This window comes from Trachemys scripta, chromosome 3, assembly GCF_013100865.1.
Source record: "Trachemys scripta elegans isolate TJP31775 chromosome 3, CAS_Tse_1.0, whole genome shotgun sequence".
Taxonomy (NCBI): Eukaryota; Metazoa; Chordata; order Testudines; family Emydidae; genus Trachemys; species Trachemys scripta.
This window is the reverse complement of record NC_048300.1, coordinates 171,252,857-171,276,073: the sequence shown is the minus strand read 5'-3', so window position 1 is coordinate 171,276,073 and position 23,217 is coordinate 171,252,857. Positions and strand designations below refer to the sequence as shown.

Sequence of the window (23,217 nt, the reverse complement as noted above, 5' to 3'; positions counted from 1 at the left end):
CCAGTCCTCCGCCCCTTTTGTTTTGTGTGGTTTCCCAGCAGCAGCAAGAGGGCTCGGTTTCTCTGTAGTGGCTGCTCTGCAGAAGAACCTGCTGCCGCTGCTGGCTAGAAAACTTGGCCCTGCAGCTTAAGTGACATCAGTTTTCAGCTCCAGTCCAAGTCCTGGTGATAGCTGGAGGGCTGGGCAGCTAACAAACCACCCGATCGCTTTCGTTTCCCCCCGCGTTGCCTTATCGGGTTTCCCTTTCCCCGCACGTGCCACGAGGGGGCGGCGGGTCCTTGGCGCTGGCTCGGTTTTGTTTCTCCGGGTAGCTGCGGCGGGATGCTGCATCCCAGCCGGCTGGCCCGGCTCACGCTGCTGCCCCGCTCGCTTTCCGCCATGGCGGCGCCTCCCGCGGGCTGCTCCGGACAGGCCCGACCGTGCTTCGCTGTGGAGGGGCCCGGCTCGGACCTGGTCTGCTTCACCCTCAGCGATAGCGAGGGCGCAAGCGGCCGCCCCGAGCCCCGCTGCTTTGTGCCCGCTCCGGGGAGGTGCTATTCCCTCTGCGTCCCCGCCACCCCTACCGTCCCGGCGGCCAGGCTGCACCGGCGTTTGCAGCAGAGGCTGAGGCAGGGGCCGTTCGGGAGATGCCGGGTCCTGGGGCTCCTCTGCTACGGGGCGCAGGCTGCGCTGGAGAAGGGCTTCCTCATCCAGGACCCGCAGGGAGGCCCGGAGACCGAGCGCGCCCTGGAGGAACTGCTGCGGGGCCTGGGCGAGCTGCCGCCGCCGCTGGGCGTGTACGAGGCGGGCGAGCTGGGCGAGCTGTGGCAGTGCCTGTGGGCCCTGCGAGGGCCGGGCGGCAGAGAGCTGCTCCGCAGAGCCCGAGTGGTGGCCGTCGAGGAGCCGCCGCTGCACCCCGCAGTGCCCGGCCTTCGCCACGCCGCCGTGTTCCACTCCCTGGAGGCCGCCCGCAGCGTGGTGGAGCAGGTAAGATCCCGGGCAGCGGCTGTTCAGAGGGAAATGAAGCTCAGCCTGATTGCACCTACTCAGCTCCCCAGGGGCTCTGCGCCTGGTTCTTTCTCGCAGTGCAACCCCGCCACCGCCAACTTCGTATTGACATTGGCCTAAGTGCGGGGGATCAGGTCCATGATCTATTTTCCTTTCTTAACCCCTGTGCCCTGGGCCTGCTTAGCAAGGAGTCTCCCACCTGGGATGCTGCATCCTACTTTCCTCAGGGTCTTATTTTTTGTGTAGACGTGATGGGGCCTGAGACACCCCAGAGTCGTTCTACTGACTTAAGTGGACATTACTTCCGAATGACACCAGCTTACATGAAATCAGGCACAGGCCTGAAGGCTGTTGGATCATAATACCTAGCACTTTTCATCAGTAGATCTCAAAGTGCTTTACAAATGAGGTATATGTGACTATCCTCATTTTACATAAGGGGAAACTGAGGCACAGTACAGTGACGTGACATGCCCAAGGTCACCCAGCAGGCTAATGGCAAAGCCAGGTCTCCTGAGTCCCAGTACAGTGCCCTATCCAATAAGCAAAACTTCCTCATTTAAGTACTTGAGTGTAATAACAAGTTACAAGTACATAAACAGGTTACTTTTAGTAAATGATTAATGAAGTCCTATCTAAAGTGCTACCTCTATTGCTTTCAGATAATTTTTCAGAGTAACTTTAGCAACCCTTACACCTGAGAAGTTTACTCCACCTTTCCTTACTGTCTTCTTCTTCCTTGTTTTTTTTTAAACATATCCTTATTTTCAAGAAGAAATAGAGCAGAATCACCACATCTGGACCAAAGATTGGGATTGTTCAAATCAAAGACTTTGATTCTTGTGTCTGTCTTAAAATTGTACTGTCCTTCTGTATTAAACAGTACCCTTTCCAGTTAAATATGGTCTTTTGAAAAATACCTGTGTACCAGATTGCTTGTTGAGTAATCAGTGTTACATTCATTACAGTGCACATCGTTAATCCCTGAAGCCACAGCTGTCCTTGATCTAGTGGATAAATGCCCCAAGCATTCAAAAAAGGGAGAATTTCCTGTCATAGTTATTGAAGGATTAGATGCAACAGGTAGGTGCATAATGTGAATATAGAATCACAACTGAATAATTGTTAAAATAATGTCTGATGTGACTTCTGTGCATGCTTAAGGCTCATGAGATGTTCAAAAATAAGACTTCAGAAGTGGTTGGCAGAGTCCAGAAGAGCAAGTCACAAAGATCAAAATTCTCCTCCCAGATTTGCATCTCAACTCCAAAGTAATTTTTCACTTCAGGTGCAAATTTCCTACTAATGTCATCGGAAGAGCACTTAGATAGGCAAAGTCGAATATTGGAAACAAGAGCCGTTGTGCACAGTGCAACCCTTAGTCTCTTGGGGAAGAGGAGAATCAAGGTACTTTTGAGCAACCATTAATTGCTTTTCCCAGAACAGCATTGTAAATGCCTCTGAAGATCTGTGCCTTCTGCATTTTCAGTTGTCGGGAACCACCCTAAACAGGGAGCAAAATTCATTGTGGTGTCACTCCACTGTAGTGAACAGAATGATACCAGGAATTAATTCGGCAACATCTGTGTACCCTGCCATGTCAATAAAGTTATTGAAATTGAAATGTAGAGAAGTTACCATATGAATAGATGGCCTAAAGGGCAATAGAGTCAGGCTAGGCAAAAGCGGGAATGACTCTTTGACTAGGTATTACATTTCCAAAGCAGGGGTGTTTTAAATGGGGGGTTTATAATATAAACAAACAAACACACCTTGGACAAGTCCCACACCAGCTCAATCTCACTGGAGCACAACATACAACAACCCTCCTGGGATCACTTCTTGTGTCACTGCTATATTCCCTTTGATCTCTTCAGCAGAGCTCCAAATCCTTAAAGAGACAGGGTGCAGGTAAAGATAACCCCGCCAGCAAATATAACTCTGATATACTCTTATGGGTACTACATAGAAACTGTGATAAGAACTCGAATAGTCAGATAGAAGCCTACTGTGACATAGTCAAAACCCTATCCTATAACAACACAGTCAAGATACGTAGTAAGATACTAGATAAATATATCTAAATGTGTTTTCCAGCTTAAAGGATAAGAACTTTTTTTTTTGCATTTTTAAAAATGAAAGTTAATTGTTATGATGTGCCATGCTATATGTCTAAAGATTTTTTTAATTGTTTTTATTTGTATGTTAACTGCAGGCAAAACAACTGTAACCCAGTCGGTTAAGGACTCACTGAATGCACTTCTCTTAAGGTCACCCCCAGCTTGTATCAGCCAATGGCGGAAGACTTTTGATGATGAACCGACACTCATCAGGAGGGCATTTTATGCTCTGGGCAACTACATTGTTGCTTCAGAAATCGCAAAAGCATCCACCGAGTCACCTGTAGTTGTAGACAGGTTTGTAAAAAATATTTTCCTGTTGTTTGAATGTGACCATCCAGTCTTTCAATGTGACAAGTAAAGCTACCTGAGTTACCTTTCTTGTCTTTAGCATTACTTTGGTGGTAGCCTGGAAAATATTTATGTATTTCTACTTAATTCTGGTTGGTGGTTTAAGTGCATATGAAAAAGGCAGCTTGATAGTATTATCTTCAACCAGGCATATTATGATATTTGTAGGCCATTAGATGCAGGAGAAATGCAGAGGACAGAAATAGGACCTTTATGCCGTCTTTATTGACCTGACTAAAGCATTTGACATCAACAGCTGTCCTGGGCTATGGGCTATTACATAAGCTTGGTTGTCCAGAAAAATTCACCAACATTCTGAGGCTAGTTCATGATGGCATGCTCAAAAAAGTCTGCTTGGATGGTGTTCTGGCTGACCCATTTCCTATCACTAAAGATATTAAAAACAGTGCTGCATAAATGGTCCTCCCTTGTAAAATTTCTTGTGTGCAGCAATGCTCAGTGATGCTATAGGAGACCTGAACGCTGGTATCGGGATACATTTCCGATCCTCTGGAAAATTATTTAATCTGAGCAGGCTTGCTCTGTGAAGGTCTTTGAGGCAATTGTTCATGAGGTGCTGTGTGCCGATGACTGTGTTCTAGAGGCACATACTTTAGAAGAGATACAGTTGATTATGGACAGATTCGCAGAGTCTGCAGAAAGGTACAAGCTGACAATCTGAAAAAGATAGAGGTCGTGTATCAACCTGTGCCAGGGAAACCCTACGTGAAACAAACAGTCACCATCAGCAACACAGAGCGAAATGCTGTTACAGATTTCTGTTATCTTGGCAATACATTGTGAAATGATGTTACTATAGATAAGGAGCTGACAAGTCGTTTCAACAAAGCTAGTTAATCATTTGACAGATTTTCAGGCAGAGTCTGGCAGCAACATATTAAGCTTCAAACCAAGTTAAGTCTAAAAAGCGGTTGTGCTGTCCAACTTGTATCAGTGTTGACCTGCTACAGCATATTAAGCTTCTAGAAGAGTTCCGTTTATGACATCTGTGTGACATATTCTGCATCAAACAGCATGATAAAGTTACCAGTAATGAAGTTCTGTAATGTAGTCACTCCACAGGGATTGAAGCCATGCTTATCTCATCACAGTTATGGTCACGTATTGAGGCTGGATGACACTAGAATGTCAAAGTAGTTGCAGTTTGGTGAACTGAACTGCGTACAAGATGGCCAGAAGAAACACTTCAAGGACACACTGTGAATGCACTTCTCACCAGCTTGTATAAGCCAGTGGAGGAAGCATAACTTGAAACAGTGCAGCATTGAAATTGACAGCTATGAGTCATCAGCAACAGATGGATCACGGTGGTGAGCAATAGTAAACAATGAGGTTCCCAGTTCAAGATTAACTGCCGTATGGATCTTGAGGCACAGAGGCTGCGTTGTAAACAGTGGTGGACTCAGCAGGCACAGATTGTAATCTCTTCCTCAGCATCGAGCTACCTATGCGCTTCATGTGGAAAGGACTGCCACTCAAGCATTGGCCTTTTTAGCCACAGTAATGCCGTCATCAGCATCAACTTGAGTCACGAAGCACAACAACCAGATTATTATAGCAGCTGTATGTCTCAAAAGACGATGCTGTAAATACCAAAGCAGTTCCGTTACTGTGTGTGGTGATGCTGCTGTGTTGCAAATGGCTAAAAGTCCAGTTCTCGAACAGCCAGGCATAGCACAGGCAAGTACTGTGCAAGATTCCTTAATACACTACTACCTATTTGCAACAAACCTAAAGAGAGTGCAGACTGCCAATTGCAGCTGGCTGTAAGGATGTTTCAGATGAGTGTAAATTGAAGATACAAAGGTTGCGGATCTCTTGAAACACCTAGATAGATTTATGTGCGGGTTTTGGGAGGAGCCAGTGGTTATGGTACATGTAGGTACCAATAACATAGGAAAAGGTAGAGGAGAGGTTGTGGAGGCCAAATTTAGGCTTCCAGGTAAGATATGAAATTCCAGGACCATCATGGTAGCATTCTCTGAAATGCTTTCAGTTCCACACATATCGCCAGTTAGACGGACAGAACTGCAGGGTCCCAATTCATGGATGATTTGATGGCGTTTGGAGGAGGTATTTAGGATTTTTAAAAAAGGCTCCAGAGGCAATCCTGGCAATTACAGGTCGGTAAGCCTAACTTCAGTACCAAGCAAATTGGTTCAAACTACAGTAAAGAACAGAGCTATCAGACACATAGATGAACACGATATGATGGAGAAGAGACAACACATCTTTTATAAAGGGAAATTAATCTGCATCAATCTACTAGAATTCTTTGAGGCTGTCAGCAAACATACGGACAAGGGAGATCCAGTGGTTACAGTGTATGTTGACTTTCAAAAAGCCTTTGACAAGGTTCATCACCAAAGGCTCTTAAACAAAGAAAGGAGTTAGGGATAAGGGAAGATCTCTCAGGGATCAGTAATTGGTTAAAAGATAGAAAACAAAGGTTAAGAATAAAGTTAGTTTTCACAGTGGAGAGAGGTAAATAATGGGGTCCCCCGAGTGTCGGTAGTAGGATCAGTGCTGTTCCATATATTCATAAATGATCTGGAAAAAAGGGGTAAACCAATAGTAAAATTTGCAGATGTTACAAAATTACTCAAGAGAGTTAAATCCAAAGCTGACTGCGAAGAGTTACAAGTGGACGAGAAGCTGGATATGAGTCAACAATGTGCCCTTGTTGCCAAGAAGGCTAATGGCATTTTGGGCTGTATAAGTAGGGGCATTGCCAGAAGATAAGGGACATGATCATTCCCCTCTATTCGACATTGGTGAGGCCTCATCTGAGATGAGATGTCACGAAACAGGGCAAGAAAATGGCAAATGAAATTCAGTGTTGATAAATGCAAAGTAATGCACACTGGAAAACATAATCCCAACTATACATACAAAATGATGGGTGTATAAATTAGCTGTTACCACTCAATAAAGAGATTTTGGAGTCATTATGGGTAGTTCTCTGAAAACATCTGCTCAGTTTGCAGTGGCAGTCAAAAAAGCTAACTTTAGGAACCATTAGGAAAGGGATAGATAATAAGGCAGAAAATATGATAATGCCACTATATAAATCCATGGTATGCCCACACCTTAAATACATCTTACAGTTTTAGTTGCACCATCTCAAAAAATATATTAAAATAAGAAAAAGTACAGAGTAGGGCATCAAAAATGATTAGGGGTATGGAACAGCTTCCATATGACGAGAGATTTAGAAGACTGGGAGTGTTCAGCTTGGAGAAGAAATGACTGAGGGGGATATGATAGAGGTCTATAAAATCATGAATGATGTGTAGAAAGTGAATAAGAAAGTGTTATTCACCTCTTCCCTGATTCTTGTGTTATGTGGTGACCCAATTAAATTAATAGGCAGCAGGTTTAAAACAAACATGAGGAAGCACTTCTTCACACAATGCACAGTCAACCTGTGGAACTCATTGGCAGGGATTGTTGTGAAGGCAAAAAGCATAACTGGGTTCAAACAAGAATTAGATAAGTTCATGGAAGATAGGTCCATCCATGGCTATTAGCCAAGATGGTCAGGGATGCAATCTCATGCTCTGGGTGTCCCTAGACCTCTGACTGCTAGAAGCTGGATGACAGGAGATGGATCCCTTGAAAACTTGCTCTGTTCTGTTCAGTCCCTCTGAAGCATCTGGCAACAGCCACTGTTGGAAGACAGGATACTAGACTAGATGGACCATTGGTCTGATGCAATATGGCCATTCTTATATTCTTATGAAATGACTGAATTTAAAACACACTTAGCCCTACAGAGATGAAAAGATAGCAGTGCAGGTGGAGAGGAGTCCTCTAAATCCCCTAATTTGTCCAATTTACTAGTTCATTAGCATAATCAAGAAATGTTATTTCCTCAGTTCTCCTGTTAAAAATATGAGTACTCTTTTTGTTGAGATGGTGACAAATTGGTGTGGCCATTCTGAATGAATGGTGAGAACATGGCTTGATGTGACTGAACTGTGAAAGAGGGTTCTGGGAGCAGAATCCTTCTCATACTATCAGGCAGAGGTGAAACTGACTGGCTCCATGCAGCGTGTATGATCAATACTGATCTTTGAGTCAGCAAATATGTCCACTTGAAAGCAAACAACACGTGTAGAACATCTGGAGTGGAGCATGGGCTGACTGGGGCATCTCGTCCCTGTTGAAGGACATCATGCAAGGGACTGAAGTGAATGATTGATAAGGGAGTGAATGTGGGGTAATTTTCAGTTGCCACCATTCTGCAGTCTCCTTTTAAAGTATTAATTAGGTAAAAATTAGTAACCACACGCTCACTGGGCATGCTTTTAAGACACCTGACTCCTTTGAGGAAAAAGAGTATAAAAACCAAGCAAATTAAATTACTGTTGGGATTCCTTAATTAACACTTAAAGAAGCAACGCTGCTAGACAGAATAGCCAAAACTCTGCTCCATGGCCTCAAATAGGACTGTGAACCAGAGGGGTCTCAAGGCAACCGAGGCCTTGCCTGGAGGGACTCCGAGACAGACCAGAGGGCTGAGAAGAACAGACCTGGAGAGAAGAAGCCGTCTATAAAATTGGTATCAAGTATCAGGGGGTAGCCGTGTTAGTCTGTATCTACAAAAACAAGGAGTCTGGTGGCACCTTAAAGACTAACAGATTTATTTGGGCATAAGCTTTCGTGAGTAAAAACCTCACTTCTTCGGATGCATAGAGTGAAAGTTACAGATGCAGGCATTATATACTGACACATGGAGAGCAGGGAGTTACTTCACAAGTGGAGAACCAGTGTTGACAGAGCCAATTCAATCAGGGTGGATGTAGTCCACTCCCAATAATAGATGAGGAGGTGTCAATTCCAGGAGAGGAAAAGCTGCTTCTGTAGTGAGCCAGCCACTCCCAGTCCCTATTCAAGCCCAGATTAATGGTGTTGAATTTGCAAATGAATTTTAGTTCTGCTGTTTCTCTTTGAAGTCTGTTTCTGAAGTTTTTTTGTTCAATGATAGTGACTTTTAAATCTGTAATAGAATGACCAGGGAGATTGAAGTGTTCACTTACTGGCTTATGTATGTTACCATTCCTGATGTCCGATTTGTGTCCATTTATTCTTTTGCGGAGGGACTGTCCGGTTTGGCCAATGTACATGGCAGAGGGGCATTGCTGGCACATGATGGCATATATGACATTAGTGGATGTGCAGGTGAATGAGTCCCTGATGGTGTGGCTGATGTGGTTGGGTCCTGTGATGCTGTTTCCAGAGTAGATATGGGGACAGAGTAGGCAACGAGGTTTGCTACAGGGATAGGTTCCTGGGTTGATGTTTCTGTGGTGTGGTGTGTAGTTGCTGGTGAGTATTTGCTTCAGGTTGGGGGGTTGTCTGTAAGCGAGGACTGGCCTGCCTCCCAAGGTCTGTGAGAGTGAGGGATCATTTTCTAGGATAGGTTGTAGATCGTGGATAATGCGCTGGAGAGGTTTTAGCTGGGGGCTGTATGTGATGGCCAGTGGTGTTCTGTTATTGTCCTTGTTGGGCCTGTCCTGTAGTAGGTGATTTCTGGGTACCCGTCTTGCTCTGTCAATCTGTTTCCTCACTTCCCCAGGTGGGTATTGTAGTTTTACGAATGCTTGATAAAGATCTTGTAGGTGTTTGTCTCTGTCTGAGGGGTTGGAGCAAATTCGGTTGTATCTTAGGGCTTGGCTGTAGACAATGGATCGTGTGATGTGTCTTGGATGGAAGCTGGAGGCATGTAGATACGTATAGCGGTCAGTAGGTTTCCGGTATAGGGTGGTGTTTATGTGACCATCAATTATTTGTATTGTAGTGTCCAGGAAGTGGATCTCTTGTGTGGACTGGTCCAGGCTGAGGTTGATGGTGGGGTGGAAATTGTTGAAGTCCAGGTGGAATTCTTCAAGGGCCTCCTTTCCGTGGGTCCATATGATGAAGATGTCATCAATATAGCGCAAGTAGAGGAGGGGCATTAGGGGACGAGAGCTGAGGAAGCGTTGTTCTAAGTCAGCCATAAAAATGTTGGCATACTGTGGGGCCATGCGAGTACCCATAGCAGTGCCACTGACTTGAAGGTATAAGTTGTCCCCAAATCTGAAGTGGTTGTGGGTGAGGACAAAGTCACAAAGCTCAGCCACCAGGCTTGCTGTGGCCTCATCAGGGATACTGTTCCTGACAGCTTGTAGTCCATCCTCATGTGGAATATTGGTGTAAAGTGCTTCTACATCCATGGTGGCCAGGATGGTGTTTTCAGGAAGAACATCAATGCATTGTAGTTTCCTCAGGAAGTCGGTGGTGTCTCGAAGATAGCTGGGAGTGCTGGTAGCATAGGGTCTGAGGAGAGAGTCCAAATAGCCAGATAATCCTGCTGTCAGAGTGCCAATGCCTGAGATGATGGGGCGTCCAGGGTTTCCGGGTTTATGGATCTTGGGTAGCAGATAGAATACCCCTGGTCGGGGTTCTGCAGGTGTGTCCATGTAGATTTGTTCCCGTACTGTAGCTGGGAGTTTCTTGAGCAGATGGTGTAGTTTCTTTTGGTATTCCTCAGTGGGATCAGAGGATAGTGGCCTGTAGAATGTGGTCTTGGAGAGTTGCTTGGCAGCCTCCTGTTCATAATCTGACCTGTTCATTATGACTACAGCACCTCCTTTGTCAGCTCCTTTGATGATAATGTCAGAGTTGTTTCTGAGGCTGTGGATGGCATTGCGTTCTGTACGGCTGAGGTTATGGGACAAGTGATGTTGTTTGTCCACAATTTCAGTCTGTGCACGTCTGCAGAAACACTCTAGAGGTCCAGTCTGTCATTTCGACCGTCAGGAGGAGTCCACGCAGAGTTCTTCTTCTTGTAGTGTTGGTAGGAGGGTTCCTGTGGGTCAGTGCACTGTTCAGTGGTGCGTTGAAAATATTCCTTGAGTCGGAGACGACGAAAGTAGGCTTCCAGATCACCGCAGAACTGTATCATGTTCGTGGGGACGGTGGGACAGAAAGAGAGTCCCCGAGATAGGACAGACTCTTCTGCTGGGCTAAGAGTGTGGTTGGAAAGATTGACAATGTTGTTAGATGAGTTGAGGGTACCATTGTTATAGCCCCCAGTGGCAGGTATTAGTTTAGATAGCTTACAGTCCTTTTTCCTCTGTAGAGAAGTGAAGTGTGCATTGTAAATGGCTTGTCTCATTTTTGTAAAGTCCAGCCACGTGGAAGTTTGTGTAGAAGGCTGGTATTGTATGAGAGTCTCCAGTTCTGAGAGCTCATTCTTGATCTTCTCCTGTCTGCTGTACAGGATGCTGATCAGGTGGTTCCTCAGTTTCTTTGAGAGTGTGTGGCACAGTCTCTCACCATACTCAGTGTAGTATGTTGATTGCAATGGATTTTTTACCTTCAGTCCTTTTGGTATGATGTCCATCTGTTTGCATTTGGAGAGGAAGATGATGTCTGTCTATATCTGTGCAACCATCAACCTCAGCCTGGACCAGTCCACACAAGAGATCCACTTCCTGGACACTACAATACAAATAATTGATGGTCACATAAACACCACCCTATACCGGAAACCTACTGACCGCTATACGTATCTACATGCCTCCAGCTTCCATCCAAGACACATCACACGATCCATTGTCTACAGCCAAGCCCTAAGATACAACCGAATTTGCTCCAACCCCTCAGACAGAGACAAACACCTACAAGATCTTTATCAAGCATTCGTAAAACTACAATACCCACCTGGGGAAGTGAGGAAACAGATTGACAGAGCAAGACGGGTACCCAGAAATCACCTACTGCAGGACAGGCCCAACAAGGACAATAACAGAACACCACTGGCCATCACATACAGCCCCCAGCTAAAACCTCTCCAGCGCATTATCCACGATCTACAACCTATCCTAGAAAATGATCCCTCACTCTCACAGACCTTGGGAGGCAGGCCAGTCCTCGCTTACAGACAACCCCCCAACCTGAAGCAAATACTCACCAGCAACTACACACCACACCACAGAAACATCAACCCAGGAACCTATCCCTGTAGCAAACCTCGTTGCCTACTCTGTCCCCATATCTACTCTGGAAACAGCATCACAGGACCCAACCACATCAGCCACACCATCAGGGACTCATTCACCTGCACATCCACTAATGTCATATATGCCATCATGTGCCAGCAATGCCCCTCTGCCATGTACATTGGCCAAACCGGACAGTCCCTCCGCAAAAGAATAAATGGACACAAATCGGACATCAGGAATGGTAACATACATAAGCCAGTAAGTGAACACTTCAATCTCCCTGGTCATTCTATTACAGATTTAAAAGTCACTATCATTGAACAAAAAAACTTCAGAAACAGACTTCAAAGAGAAACAGCAGAACTAAAATTCATTTGCAAATTCAACACCATTAATCTGGGCTTGAATAGGGACTGGGAGTGGCTGGCTCACTACAGAAGCAGCTTTTCCTCTCCTGGAATTGACACCTCCTCATCTATTATTGGGAGTGGACTACATCCACCCTGATTGAATTGGCTCTGTCAACACTGGTTCTCCACTTGTGAAGTAACTCCCTGCTCTCCATGTGTCAGTATATAATGCCTGCATCTGTAACTTTCACTCTATGCATCCGAAGAAGTGAGGTTTTTACTCACGAAAGCTTATGCCCAAATAAATCTGTTAGTCTTTAAGGTGCCACCAGACTCCTTGTTATAAAATTGGTAATCACCTTCTCTGTTTGCCAAGCAGGAACTGTGTGAGGCTAGCGCAGGGCCTGTTTGTGTGTGTTTGTGAAAAAGAGATTCGTTAAGGGGAATGTATAACTCCTATGTTAGACATTAAGAGCTATGTGCTTGATATAATCCTTCACCACTTGTGTAATTGCTTCTCAATAAACTGCTGTGCATTGAAAATAATTACTGTGGACCTTTTTCACTGGTATGACAGTAATCTCCTCTGCCAGGAGCCAATAAAGATCAATTTCAGGAGTAGTAGCGCCCCCTGTTGTCAGCATTTGGTAGCAGAGGATGGTTTGCTGTTGTGTCTAAGTGAATGGGGTCTTTAAACTGAATGAAACTGCTTCTGAACTGGTTGCCTGTTAAGAGCTTGGTATCCTGAATCATTGGTGTTAACCGACTAATTTAAATATTGTTCTGAATTAGTTCTGACTTATATTAATTACAGTACGAAGAGAGAGAAGTATACCGGTGAGTGGGGTTGTATTGACCATTCTCGGAGTTGATGATGTTTTGCAAATGCAGACAGGGAAAGGTCGTCGAACCGGAGGACAAGGGGAACGCCCCAAAGCCTCCGAGTGTGGTTGTTGAGTGTTTGTTAAGACAGGTGTTTAAAAGCTTGGGGTCTGATCCATGTCTGGCTGATGCAGTCCCCATACTGCATGAGAAAGTTTTGGACAACTTGCTGTCGATGTATCGAAAGGGTTACCCTCCTGAGAAAGTCCAAACAGCAACACATGTCATCTGTGCTATGTATTGTGCTGTAGATAAATTTGTAAAGGAGCGAGATGTTTTGGAACGTCAGCGAGATGTTGTGCAAGAAAGTTTGGAACAAGAATTGGAAAAACTAAAATTGCAGAATGAAAGCCTGACACGTGACTTGCAAACTGTTGTAGCACAAAATGTAACCAAGGCTCAGCAGATAACAGCTTTAACACAAACATGTCTGGAAAGAATAAATATACAGGTGGAAGAGGAAGAGGAGCCCCTTCCAGGGCCTCCGGAAGCCCAGCCAGTAGTGATAGCAAAAACGCCTCAGCCTTCACGGCAAATACTAGAGGAAGTAAATTGTCCTCTGACTGAAACTAAAAAATAGGCACTGGATAAACAAATGGACTCTTTGACTAAGAAAACATGCTTGTCTTGGCTGTTGGAATCTTGAAGATTTAAGAGAACTGGTAATAACTTGTGCTGGCCCTATGGAAGGAATGGCTTTGTGGGCAGAAATTGAAGCAGAGTTAAACAAAGGGGACAGAGACAGTGTTATCCAGAAGGTAGGCTGATACTTTCTGACCCCCTCTGAATTAAGAAGGATGGCTTTGTTGATACATCAGAAGGAAGGAGAATCTGTTCTAGCTTATTGTACTAGGTTGTTGTTGGTATGCTCTCTGGTTGAAATCGAGGAAAAACAGCTGACAGATTTGTTTTTTGATGGTTTAAGGGAACCTATTAAGGTGTTCATAGGATCCTGGATGGATTGAAATCAGGTTGAATTGATTAAAGCAGCTCGGGAGGCAGAAAGGGTACTAAGTGGTGCAGGTAGTTCTTCTCGGAAAGTGGTTAGTGAGGCTTCCTACAGCAGTCAAGCAGGCTATAATGGATCCAGCCACACTGATATGAGACATTGTAGTTGCAATTAAATAGGACAAGGCTGAGGAAGGCATGGTAGGAGATATGGAGTGTTTAGTGGGGGATCATTGCGAGCTCAGGTATAGGCTCAACTTCAGGAAAGAGGGGCAGATATGGCCCGTTTGGATGGGCAACCTCTGGAGACTTTGCTAGCTTCTTTAAGTGATTTGATGGCAAGGACTAGATCACAGTCAATGCTGCAATCAGGAGTTAAGGCTGTTGAGACCGTGGGAACAGGTACAGAAGATCTGCTGGTGATTTCTTATGGCTTGTTATCCCCAGAATTGGCTCAGATGAAACTGGCAGCTCCCTGTCAGGTTGACTCCAAATTTCAGTAAAAATGCCTCGCCCTTAGCAACCCCTGTCCCCAACGGTAAATGTTAGTAGCCAAATTACAGCCCCACACAAATGGTAAATCTTACGTGGAAGAGTGGACAGACAGAAACATATAATGGTTGCTGGCATTAATTAATACAGGAGCAAAGGCAACTTTAAGTATTAAAACACCCTGATGATTTTCGTTGCCCTCCGCTGGATTCTCTCCAATTTGTGCACATCCTTTCTGTAATGGGGGGCCCAAAACTGGATGCAATACTCCAGATGTGGCCTCACCAGTGCCAAATAGAGGGGAATAATCACTTCCCTCGATCTGCTGGCAGTGCTCCTACTAATGACGCCCAGGATGCTGTTAGCCTTCTTGGTAACAAGGGCACACTGCTGACTCATATCCAGCTTCTCATCTACTGTAATCCCCAGTTTTTTTCTGCAGAACTGCTGCTTAGCCAGTCGGTCCCCAGCCTGTAGTGGTGCATGGGATTCTTCCGTCCTAAGTGCAGGACTCTGCACTTGTCCTCGTTGAACCTCATCAGATTTCTTTTGGCCCAATTCTCCAATTTGTCTAGGTAACTCTGGACCCTATCCCTACCCTCCAGCATATTTACCTCTGCTGCCAGCTTAGTGTCATCTGTGAACTTGCTTAGGGTGCAATCCATCCCATCATCCAGATCATTAATAAAGATGTTGAACAAAACCGGCCCCAGGACCAACCCCTGGGACACTCTGCTTGATACCGAGACATCAAGCCATTGATCACTACCCATTGAGCCCGACAAGCTAGCCAGCTTTCTATCCACCTTGCTATACAACACTTATATAAGTGTTTCCCTGATGGAGGGAAACATTTATATAAAATAAATTAATAATCTTTAATAAAGCTCCCTTTCTGTTCACATGCTTTTACATGTGGTTAAGGACTGAACTGCACATTCCCTACCAAATTTGTTGCATCACCTAAGCATTAAGCAGGATGATTAGTATCCACAAAATATGTTTTGGGGTTTGGATTTGGAAAAATAAAAGTGAATGTTTCTGATTTTGGTCTGGCTCAGAAAATAGGAACTTGCTGTTTTTTGGTGCAAGCTTGGATTTTATTGGAGATAGTTAGAGAACTGTTTGCCCAATACATAGCCTCTTTCTAATGTTTTATTTAACAGTAACAAATAATAATTAGACATTTTGTTTTATTACTTTGATCAATTATTTATGGGTACAAAATCCTCATGGTCCCTCACGCATTGTGACTGTGTATTAGGCTAGCATTATTAGAGGGTACTGATTTCTTTTACGTAAGTAGTTCCTTCTATTAGGATGTTTTATCATGTTAATTTTTTTAAATGGTCATGTATGCATCCCACTCCTATATCTTTTCCTGACAGGTATTGGCACAGCACTGCTGCCTATGCAATTGCCACTGAAATAAGTGGAAAAGTGCAAAATCTTCCTCCAACTCACCATGAGGTGTACCAGTGGCCTGAGGACCTGCTCAAACCCGATCTTGTCCTGCTTTTGACAGTTAGTCCTGAGGAGCGGATCCGGAGACTGCAGGGACGGGGGCTGGAGAAAACGGAGGAGGAAACTGAGCTAGAAGCTAACAGTTTGTTTCGCCAAAAGTATGTCTTAATAATGAATAAGGCCAGAGATGGAATCCTCACCCAATTAAAATCAGTAGCAAAACTCCCATTTACTCCATTGGGGCCAGGATTTCCATATGCCTAGACTGTCCTGTTACTCAAGTAATACCGACCAACAAGGGTATATCCTGCCAGTTTGAGTGACTGGATGTGCTGATGGGCCTCAGGTGAATAACTTCCTTACTCCCCCAAGTTCAAAGAAATTCATAGTGAAGGTAGAGTTTTGGCCCATCTCTAGTAATTACTCCCATTTTTGACGGCTACAAGAAGCCAGAACCTTGGTTTTAGATCTCACATGAAAGACTACATTTTCAACATCACCATGCTCTGTGGTATTAACAGAATAACTGTGAATATGCAGAAGTATTTCATAAGGTTGAAAACTCATTATTCATTACAGAATTTAACTTAAGCTCTTTTTTTGGAAAATTCTATGGGTGTGTAATGTTGACCATTTTCATAAAAAAGTTATAGAACTTCTCAGAATTTAATTACACATCTACCCCGATACAACGCGACCCGATATAACACAAATTTGGATATAACGCGGTAAAGCAGCGCTCCAAGGGGGCGGGGCTCCGGTGGATCAAAGCAAGTTCGATATAACACGGTTTCACCTATAGCGCGGTAAGATTTTTTGGCTCCCGAGGGCAGCATTATATCGGGGTAGAGGTATATCGGATTTTGGGGGCTATGCTAGATTTTATAAACCTAAAATTGACCTTGACAATGATGTATTAAGAGACTGTACAAATCTCACTGTTTTCACCAAATTGTAAAAATCATGTTTTATGCTCCATTAATTACATATGATCATAAACTAAAAAAAACTCTGGAAGGAGAATCCAAACACTACAGGGAAAAGTATAACACTGGCAGAAGCATTTTTCCATCCCAGCCTGAGAGAGCTAATTAGACTTTCTTTCTGGTTAACTATATTACATATAGTTCATTATCTGTGCCAAAGACTAGCCTATTGGCTTGGGTTGAGATAATCTTTTCTCCTGGGGGAAGAAATAAGTTACTCACAAAACAGAGTTCTGTAGGTGTTATTCCAGAGGATTTCACTATAGTGTAGTGGAAAGGGGGCATCACCTTAAATATTACTTAGATATTAGATATCCAGAAATCTGTTCAAATCTCTGGGTATCTACATGGAGCTGTGTCACTCTCCAGGACCCTCTTTACACTGGCAGCACAGCTTCGTTTTCAGCTAGTCTGCCAGTAGCTTTTTGGTAGCACTCATTTTCCCTGGGGCTTTGGTGGCATAGAAGTTGCGGAGCTGGGAAATGAGGAGGAGCTTAATACTGCAGTACTCCACAATAGCTTCCATGGGAACGTCCTCAGGAGCCTCCACATATCTGGAGGTGTATAATGCCAGGTAGAATAACCATCCTCCCAATTTTGACCTAAACCACACTCAGCCACACTCCTTTGCAAACACAGAGCCCGAGCCCCACACACTTCATGCAGTAGGATCTGACAAAGAGCAGGGGAGTGTGTGATGTGTGGGGGGGAAGGGTGGTATGATACCGTTTGGCTTTCCCTCTATTATGCCCTTGGCTGTAATCTCTGTACAATATCTTGCTTTAGATATGGCCCTTAGTTATTACTATTCATTAGATACAGTCAACCTGGATTTGGGACCGACTTCAGAATCTTGCTCTGTTGGTCCTTCAGGTAGAAGCCTGAGTGGTTTTGAAATGATCAGTTTTGTAGGAGTAAAGAAAACAACCTCCTTCACTGCTCACATACCCCTGAGAGGCTAGTTGTGGAAGAGCCATGTTTTATAAGAATTGATTGCTTGCGGACCAAGCAGCAAGGTTTTCATAGTACTGTTTGCATATGCAGCAGGGAGGAAGATAAATGGAAGGTGTGAGAAAGTTGTCTCACAGGAACAACAAGCTCCTAGCTGAAATCAGATCAGAGAAAAAGGAGCCTGTGCTGGGGTTATGGTATTCCTCCATTGCAAAACAAACAGACCTGGGGAGAGGAGCATCTCCTGCAATGAGCAGATTGTTTTGTCTCAGGAACATGGTTTGGCGGTGAGTGTGCATATTGTGAATCCCATCTTCATAAATAACTGGTCATGGTTTGTTGTTGTGCCTTGTGGCACGCTGCAATGTATTTAATTCTTGGCTTCGTTCTAGAATTTTTCTGCAGCCAGTGCATTTTCAGAGTCAGATATACCTTTTCATTTCATGGCAGTTTGTTGTTATAGAATGTATCACTTGCTTTATTTTTATTTATTGTTTGTTTTTAAATAGAGTTGAAGAGTCATACAAAAGGATGGAGAACCCTGGATGCCAAGAGGTTGATGCCAGCCCCTCCAGAGAAGAGGTTCTGAGGACTGTTTTGCACCTAATTAAAAAACACTGTGGTTCATTATAGCTGCTGTTGTGTGGCAGCATTTACAGTGAGTTGCTTATGTGTCCTCTATTTTTCCTCCCTGGAAATGCACTGCACTCAGCTCTTTTCCATTCAAATAAGCTGCTCCAGAATTCTCAGACAGAAGAGTCTCCCCTTTCCTCTACCCAATCTAAACAGTGTTTTTATACTAACTCTTTGCTGCCTAATGTACTTTGTATATAGGGCAAAACACAACTCACATGTTGTCCACCATCCCTGATGCAGCCACCAACAAATCATTAGGGACAGATCAGGTATATGAGATGGTAATAGGAATGTGCTGGCATTTCTAACAATGTCGTATTCCATCACTGCATAGAAAACCTGATCCTGCATTCCTTGCATACCCAAACTCCAACTGACTTCAGTGTGAGTTTTGGGAGTGCAAGGAATGTAGAATCAGGAGGAGAATCTGAAACACAGTCTAGCAGTAAAGCCATTAAATGATCCAACATTCAGAAAACCTGGAAACCACAGTCCCAGTGTTGTTTACTAAAATTGGCATTTGGATATTAGAGTGACCAGCATCCTGCAGAAGTGTGAAATAAATGAGGGCCTGATTTTCCCAAGTGCTGAGTACCAATAACTCCTGTTGAAGTCAATGGACGCTATGAGTGCTCAGGCTTCAGTACCAGGCTCTGAAAAATCAGGCCCTGAGTAAATAAATACAAATACGTCAATACAAAAAAAGGAAAGATCTGAATTGCAGGTCAAACCATTTGAAAGAGAGGCAGGTGGGAGGAGGGCAGAGTCTGCATACTGGCACATTAGAAACAGGGACCTGAGAGGAAATCAAAATATAAAACATTTTATAAATAATAAATAGAATATTTTTCTACACAGATTTTTTCCCCCAACCTATTTTTAATGCATTAATGTTATTTGCTCGCCTTTTGATGGAATTAATGTAAAGCAGAAAGACATGGAGAATCTACTTGCAACATTCATTTGAGTCAGTTTTTTCAGCACTTTATCTGTACTGAGGTTTCTATTAATATGTTTTATGCAGAGGCAGCTGGACACCATCTCTACCCTGCAAAGACTTATGCATAGGCTCAACTTTATACACATGGGTACTCATGTTGGGGCTACTCACTAGGCATAAAGCTGAACATGTGTGTAAGTCTTTGCAGGATCAGGGCCTAACTGAAATTCAAGATGGAAACCTAAATTAAATGGCATTTTATTTCTAATCTTGTTTATATTTAAGTTCCTTTATTAAATAAGCACAATTGCTTTATAAATATCTCTTGTAAATAAATGTGTACATAAGTGTGACTGAACATGGTATTACCCTCCATCAGAGCAAAGCGTGTGTGCAAGGGAGAAAAGTGTAATAGGAAGAAAACCATCCAAACACATTTTTATTTAGTTAATTTACATTTTATTTGGTTTACTTATTATTAAGTAAGTAGTGCCTGGTGGCCCTTTACACACACGTAGAATAGGAACTCACAATTATGATTATACTGTACATTTGTCTTAGGAGACATCTGAAGCGTTCAGGTAATCAGTTTTGGATAAAGGAATTTCGGATGTGGAGAGCATAACCAAATTTGGATAATCAGAGGTTGGATAACTGGGGTTTACTTGTCCTGTAACTTTCAGAGTCTTACCTCTTCCAACCCTATTAAATGCTCTGCCCATGGAATGCAAGTACTCCTTGGTCAGGCAGAGCTCCAGTAAAGCCAGGCTGTTTTTCTGCCTTTCCTGTATGTATTGATAAGGAGGGTAATGTAGCTAATAAAATCTGTTACACACACAAGCTATAACACTTATGGACTATTCACATTCCTTGGAGCTAATATACTTACGATATATAGCGGGCAGTACAATAAAACAAGATTGCTCAAGTTAATGTGTTCCTTTCTTTTCTTTGTTAGAATTAAAGGTCTGTATGCAGTATTGCACATGGCTATCCAGAATGCTAAAGATAATGATACAGATACTTGATAATTATTGATGACTATTTATGATTCCTGTAATCTCTTTCTTACAAAGATCCCAAAGCACTTTACAAATATTAATTATATTTTACAAACCTCCCTGGAAAATGGGTGAAAGAAGTATAAGGATGTCTCTTTAGCAGCCACTGAAATGCAGCTACCCTCAGGTATGGAAGCAGTAGAACTACACAATAATTTAGAACAGGAAGTGAAGAATATCCTATCCAGTTGTGGCTGAAGGTTAGGTAGGTGGTACATGTTTACCTTGGAACTTAACTAGGTCGCAGGGCTCAAGCCACCCCATCTTACAAAAAGTGCCAGAGGAAATTAATGACCTCAGGGGGCCTCAGAGCCCAAAATCTGACATCTACACAGCAATTGTATAGTCCTGCAGCCCAAGTCAGTTGACAGGGACCAGCTGCATGTGTTTTACTGCACTATAGACATACCGCAAGAGGCCAGGATTTTGATTTAATCACTTATGTAACCCTAGGCTCAGACAATGGTCCCATATAGATACAGCAAGAGCACCATTTATGGCTTGAGCCTGCCCGATGCTGAGCCAGTAAAGTGCTTAAGTGCATGCTTAACTTTAAGCATGTGAGTAGTCCCATTTAAGTCAATGAATCCAGCTCTGACTGACCAATTGTCACTATTGTAGCACCTAACTGTGTCTTGAAGTAGGAGCTATGCAACTACTGATCCATACTGAACCCTGCTGTGCCTGTTATTTACAAGAAGGAATGCCACCACAGCGTTCCAGCAAGTAAAAGAGCGGTTACAAGTTTATTTTATAGTACCCCTGCAAATATTTCCCCTCCTGTCTTATTTGCACCTGGCTGAGCTCATTTTTCCTGGACTAGGTATGAGCAGATATTTAATCTCAAACCCTTTCAATTGGTAGGGAGCTAGAAATCAGGAAATGTGTCTGAGGTTTCCCCACTCTGTAGAAAAACAGCTTCTGGACAGGCCAAGCATAATGGAAGGGTTTCCTTTAAGCCTAGGGGGCCTCTGAGCAGGTTTCCTGAGCCTGGGAAGGATTCTCCCTTAGACCAGTGTACCATGAGGTATTTTTGCCTTCTGCTTCTAGGAGACAAAGCAGAAAATACGTTTCTTTGGTCTCATCACTGCCAAATTGGGAGGTGAACAGCCACCCATCCTGAGAAGACACTGTCCTTAGTCGAAGAGACTAACAAAAAACTTCTTCAGTGGAGTTTAGCTCTTCAAGACTTTGATTTTGAAATACAACACATTTCAGGAGCCTCTAACAAAGGGTACGTCTATACTTACTTCCTGGTCCGGATGTAAGTGATCGATCTTCTGGGATCAATTTATCGCGTCTTGTCTAGACGCGATAAATCGATCCCGGATCGATCCCAGAAGTGCTTGCCGTCGACGCCGGTACTCCAGCTCAGCGAGAGGAGTACGCGGCATCGACGGGGGAGCCTGCCTGCCGCGTCTGGACCCGCGGTAAGTTCGGACTAAGGTACTTCGAATTCAGCTACGTTATTAACGTAGCTGAATTTGCGTACCTTAGTCCGAAGTGGGGGGTTAGGCCTAACAAAGTGGCTGATGCACTCCTGGCCCAGCTGGCGGGGATAGGGGTCAAGCAAGCCAGAAACATACCAGGGGGGGGAGGAGAGGGGACTTCATCTTGCCCGGCAGCTAGACCCAGGCCCCTCCCCAGCCAGACTCTCAGGCAGCTGCTTTGCCGCACAGAGCAGCGACCTGGAGTGGCAGGCGTGAGAAGTGGCTGGTCCTGCTCCCTGCCTGGGTCCAGCTGCAGGGACAGAGGCCAAGTGTGCCAGGAGGCAGGCACAGCGGGAGAAGGAGAGAGCTCCTCTCCTCCCCCCTCCACCTCCTCCCCGCAAACCCAGCAGGCCAAGCAGAAATTGGGGGTGGGAGGACACTTTACCCCAGATTGCAGGACACACAGTCTCACCCACTCCAGACTCCTAACCTCTGGCTGAGTTGCTTAAGTCTTCAAATCATGGTTTAAAGGCTTCAAGTTACAGAGACTTCACCATTTACACTCGTATAAAGCTGCAAGTGACCTGTGCCCCAGGCTGCAGAGAAAGGCAAAAAATCTCCAGGGTCTCTGTCAATCTGACCAGGGGAAAATTCTTTCCAGACCCAAATATGGCGATCAGTTAGACCCTGAGCATGTGGGCAAGACCCCACAGCCTGACACCTGGGAAAGAATTCTCTAGTAACTCAGAGGGCTCCCCATCTAGTGTCCCGTATCCAGCAGTTGGGGATTTTTGCTACTGGCAGTCACTGATGGGCCACATGCCATTGTAGGCAGTCTCATTATACTATCCCCTCCATAAACTTATCCTCTCCCCACAGCTATCTTTTGGTTAGGCTAAGCAAGCCAAGCTCTTTGAGTCTCCTCATAAGGTAGGTTTTCCATTCTTCTCCTCATCTTAGTAACCCTTCTGTGCACCTGTTTCAATTTGAATTAATCTCTCTCAAACATGGGAGACCAGAATTGCACAATTGGGGTGATCTGATATGCATCAAAAAATATCTCTGTGATCATTTGAGCTTTCTCATTCTTGATTGTTTTTGATTATTTTACTGGACTCAAGCCCATAACTGTCCAGTAAATTATTGTGGAATACTCATATGAGTATTCCCCAATAATGTAATGTATGTGTCATTCCTATGTAATGCATGTGTCATGTATGTAATGCTATGTTTTAAAAGGTTTGTTTTATTGTCTATGTAAGTGGAAAACAGGCTATTTAAGGGGAGGAAGGTCACTTACATTTCTGCCTTTAGCTAGCAACTGTGTAACCCTTATGCCTGGTGGATTTGGCAGCTACAAGGGCCACATTCAATATCTAAGGGTTCCTCTTAACACAAAACAGAATCATCTCAAGCCCCCACCCAGAATCTGGGAAAATTAAGCAGCACCCCAGGGTGCTTCTAAGAGGCAATACTTCCCCACTCACAAGCGCTGAGTCTGTGCATAGCAAAGAACACTTTTAATAAAAAGAGAAAGGAACCCTGCATTACTTTGGGAAAACACCACAACCACGATTCTAAAGCATGTGACCATAAGCAAAATAAAT

The 23,217-nt window shown here is 44.1% G+C and overlaps 1 protein-coding gene across 2 annotated transcripts; it reads left to right on the top strand.

The window, feature by feature from the left end:
* The first annotated feature begins 36 nt into the window (after positions 1-36).
* CMPK2 (cytidine/uridine monophosphate kinase 2) lies at positions 37-20,047 on the top strand. 2 transcript variants are annotated; one of them, XM_034766454.1, is made up of 5 exons: positions 37-966; positions 1,956-2,070; positions 3,203-3,404; positions 7,930-8,043; positions 15,531-15,665. In XM_034766454.1, exons 1-4 carry the CDS (start codon positions 322-324, stop codon positions 8,036-8,038), a joined length of 1,071 nt encoding a protein of 356 aa, XP_034622345.1. In that variant the 5' UTR covers positions 37-321; the 3' UTR covers positions 8,039-8,043; positions 15,531-15,665. The 2 variants fall into 2 exon arrangements, with proteins under 2 accessions (XP_034622345.1, XP_034622344.1); XM_034766453.1 differs by lacking the exon at positions 7,930-8,043 and adding an exon at positions 18,053-20,047 and having other exon boundaries at positions 46-966; positions 15,531-15,764.
* Positions 20,048-23,217: the final 3,170 nt, after the last annotated feature.